The 3,691-nt window shown below is 43.2% G+C and overlaps 1 protein-coding gene across 1 annotated transcript; it reads right to left on the reverse strand.

Annotated features, from left to right (window-relative positions):
• Positions 1 to 1,258: 1,258 nt before the first annotated feature.
• LOC104868405 (olfactory receptor 1094) lies at positions 1,259 to 2,224 on the reverse strand. Its single transcript, XM_010633164.1, has one exon. It carries the CDS (start codon positions 2,222 to 2,224, stop codon positions 1,259 to 1,261), a length of 966 nt encoding a protein of 321 aa, XP_010631466.1.
• Positions 2,225 to 3,691: the final 1,467 nt, after the last annotated feature.

Raw genomic sequence — 3,691 nt, forward strand, 5'->3', positions numbered from 1 at the left:
GTGGAATGAATTTATTAACTGAAGTTGGAAACGATGCCATTGTTTACCATTCTATTACAGTGAGTTGGAAAATAACCACAGATGGGAAATATAGTCAGCAACATTGGAGTTCATGATGCTGCTAGATAAAAGGAGCATCTGCAATGTATTTTCCAGGTTAACTGACCATCAATTTTTGATGAATTTGTGAACAATTTTAACCAGAGTGTTTTAGGTATCAATGTGATCATCCTACTTTCTGGTTTCACCTTTTAGTTTCCCAGCTAATGTTTCTTTGCTTCATTTAAGCAACAACACACTGATATTCCAGATCATTTGGACCACAATATTTTCTAAACAATCCTGGGACCATGGGGCCATGGTATAAATCTAAAGAATGATTCTGGCGTGCTGGAAAATTTTGAATTTTATATGGAAGTTAGACTTGGAAATACTATTGAAGTAGGTTGTGGACTGAAATCAAATGCAAGGAAATCCCTCATAGATTAGAACACACACAGGAGTAGGAATGGAGCGAGCACCGGAATCAAAGGACCAAGGATCAGCATCCAAGGGAGCTGCTCTGAGTCTTAGAAAAGCCACACAGAGGAGCCAGCGCAGATTAGTCTCCCGGGTGTGATGGTGCTGGTTTTCATTGTCCCTGGGTCCGGTCTCAATGCACTTGATGTGCAGCGTCAGTTTGTTTTACGTTAGTCGGATCCAGAGTTTCCGACTGGGTCAGTTTCTGTGACCAGGCCGCACAAAGGTCCTTCCCCGGGTAGGAAGAAAAGTGTGGAATTTGACCCAAATTAGTCAGAGGCACATGCAGAGGCCTGGTGTAACATGAGCACATCAGGAAAGGGGGGACCATGGCAGTAGCACTGAGAAAAAGAGGAATTAAATTTCTAGTGGGTGCTGGAGAATTAGAAGCTATGTGAGGATATTCCAAGCAGTACAATTTTAGGACTATTAGCACTATTAAGATGTTAAACATTACTTCTAACATTTACTTCAAATCAATGTATACAAAGCCTCACTTAACATATATATATAAATAGTGACCACAAAGCAGTAACGACTGTACAATAAACATGTGTGAACATGTATGTGTGCACTGATAATACAAGACACTTCTCACATGCTGCCCTTGAGGGCTAATTTATACTTTCCTTGGAAATATTTTAGGACTAAAAGCATTAGGAAATACAAACAATGTTTTCTCTCTAAGCTTCACCACACATAAATAGACTTAAAGCCAGCATTATTATCGGTTAAAATTCTAAAAAGGAACTTTGTTTTCAAACCAATTTCTCTTACAGAATTTTCTCATCGCCCCTTTGACATCTTTGTTCCTCAAACTGTAGATGATGGGATTGAGCATGGGAATCACAATGGTGTAAAATATGGACACCACCATGTCCTGCTCCAAGGCGTAGGTGGAACTTGGTCTCACGTACATGAAGAGGATCGTCCCGTGGTAAATGGACACTCCGGCTAGGTGAGAGCCGCATGTGGAGAACACTTTCCTCCTCCCTGCAGCAGAACGCATCCTCAGAATGGCCAACAGGATGAAGCCATAGGACATGAGGACGATCAGGATGGTGACCACCTCAATGGTGCCCACACAGTAGAAGAGTAGAAGCTGGTTTGTGTGGGTATCAGAACAGGAGATAGCCAGAAGTGGAGGGATGTCACAGAACACGTGCCGAATTTCACTGGATCCACAGAAGGACAGGCTAAACGTGGCCACAGTATGTACCGTGGCATGTATAATACCACCAACATAGGAAGCAGTGATCAGTGGGACATAGACTCCAGGTGACATCCTTACTGAATACAGCAGAGGGTTGTAGATGGCCACGTAGCGGTCATAAGCCATTGCTGCCAAGAGAAAGCACTCTGTGGTCCCAAAAGTAACAAAGACAAGCATCTGTGTTGCACATCCAGGAAGTGAAATGGTTTTATCCTTCATCAGAAAATTGACTAACATTTTTGGGGTGACAACTGTGGAGTAGCAGGCATCCAAGAATGATAACATGCTGAGAAAATAGTACATGGGTTTATGGAGCTGGATATCAGCGATGACCAAAGATACCAGACCCAAGTTTCCTACCAGAGTGAAGAGGTAGACTGCTAGGAACAGGGAAAACAGGAAGACTTGCAGGTCATGATCATCTGTGAAACCGGTCAGGATAAACATGGTGACTTCAGTCCTGTTCCCCAAATAAATCACGTGGGAATCCATGTCTTCTGCCGTCTCTGACCTTTCAGTTATTATTTATAAGTTCTAAAGGCAATGTCTGGTGTAACAGAGTCCAGCATTTGTGTTGTGGTGGAAAGGCAAGGAGAAATCCGTGTCACTGAGGACATACACAGGGATGACTCAGCCTGTCCCGAGAGGATTCATTACTGTGATTGAATGAGGTGAGGAGCTGTAGTTATTCAGCTGCCGACTGATGCCTCTCATGAGCTGAATCTTCACATCTCCGTTGCTGGCTTTCCACTGTTTCTCTCAGATGTTCTCAGCTGCCCTCCTATTTCCTTGTGTCAAAGTTCACAAAGATTCAACACTCACCCCGGGTTCCATACAGAATCGATAGAACAACTTTCCTTGCTGCTCTCAGGTTTGCACATGGAACAGCCACACTTACAGTGTCACACAAGCAACAGAAACAAGGTGAGGATTAGTGAATAGACTTTCTAATTTGCTAGAAAATGGAGTAATCAGACTTCCATCTCAGTTAGTTAGTGGGGTAGTCTTCCTGACAGAAGCATTCAAGCACATGAGACAACTGGCTCCCTCCTCAGTGCTTACGGGCAGTGATGGGCAGGTTTATGTGAGACTAAAAGTCCATGCTGATGATATCGTACTCAGCGAATCCCAATAGTCTATTAAATGCTGGAATTGAAAACGACTTTTATTTGTCTATGGACAGGGGAGATACGCAATTAACATTTTTAAGTGACCTCCTCGTGCCTTCCTTGATTGCACGTGTTTGTCGTACAGGATGAGCAGATTCATCATGGGGAGCTGGTACCCGTGGACTTTGGATGGTAATAATTTTCTACCAAACAATGATAGCTGTGCTCTTTGCTATGGAGCAAACAGGTCATTTATGAATTAATAAAGCATCCTTTGTTCCAGATCATGTTTCAATAGAGCATTTACTGAAGTCACTCTTGGGAACAGGAAGGATTGTCTACAGTAGGGTTGGTTTTCAATACTTTATCCAAGATGCTCTCAACACACGTCTGGGCAACTAACCATTTAGGGAATTAGATCCCACTGCATTTACTTTTGTGATCTCGCACTGACAGCATATAGGTAAAAATACAGATCTCAGAATTTTTAAAAAAGCATAAATAATCTGGAAAAGCAAGGAAAATTCAAGGCTTCAGTTCTCAAAATCTGAGAACACAGATTGCTGGCCATCCTACAAACAATGAGCTCAAAAAACAGAAAGTATTGTACAGCAGCTCCCGTGTTGCCAATCTCCCAGGGGTAAATCTCGTGTGTGCTTTTCCTCCTGGGGTCTGCACACTCCTGCAAAACGACTGCTCAGCGGCCTTGTATTCATGAGAAAGCTGTGGCCCAGGCACTCAGAAGTGACAGCGTCTCACGGGTAGTAAGGGAGCCTTGATTCAAGCCCTGGTTTTGGCCCACCCTGTGGTATCTTTACTTGACCCTTCTACACACGCATTGTGTAGGGCT

This window comes from Fukomys damarensis, unplaced genomic scaffold, assembly GCF_012274545.1.
Source record: "Fukomys damarensis isolate Sample0158 unplaced genomic scaffold, DMR_v1.0_HiC HiC_scaffold_27, whole genome shotgun sequence".
Classification (NCBI taxonomy): Eukaryota; Metazoa; Chordata; class Mammalia; order Rodentia; family Bathyergidae; genus Fukomys; species Fukomys damarensis.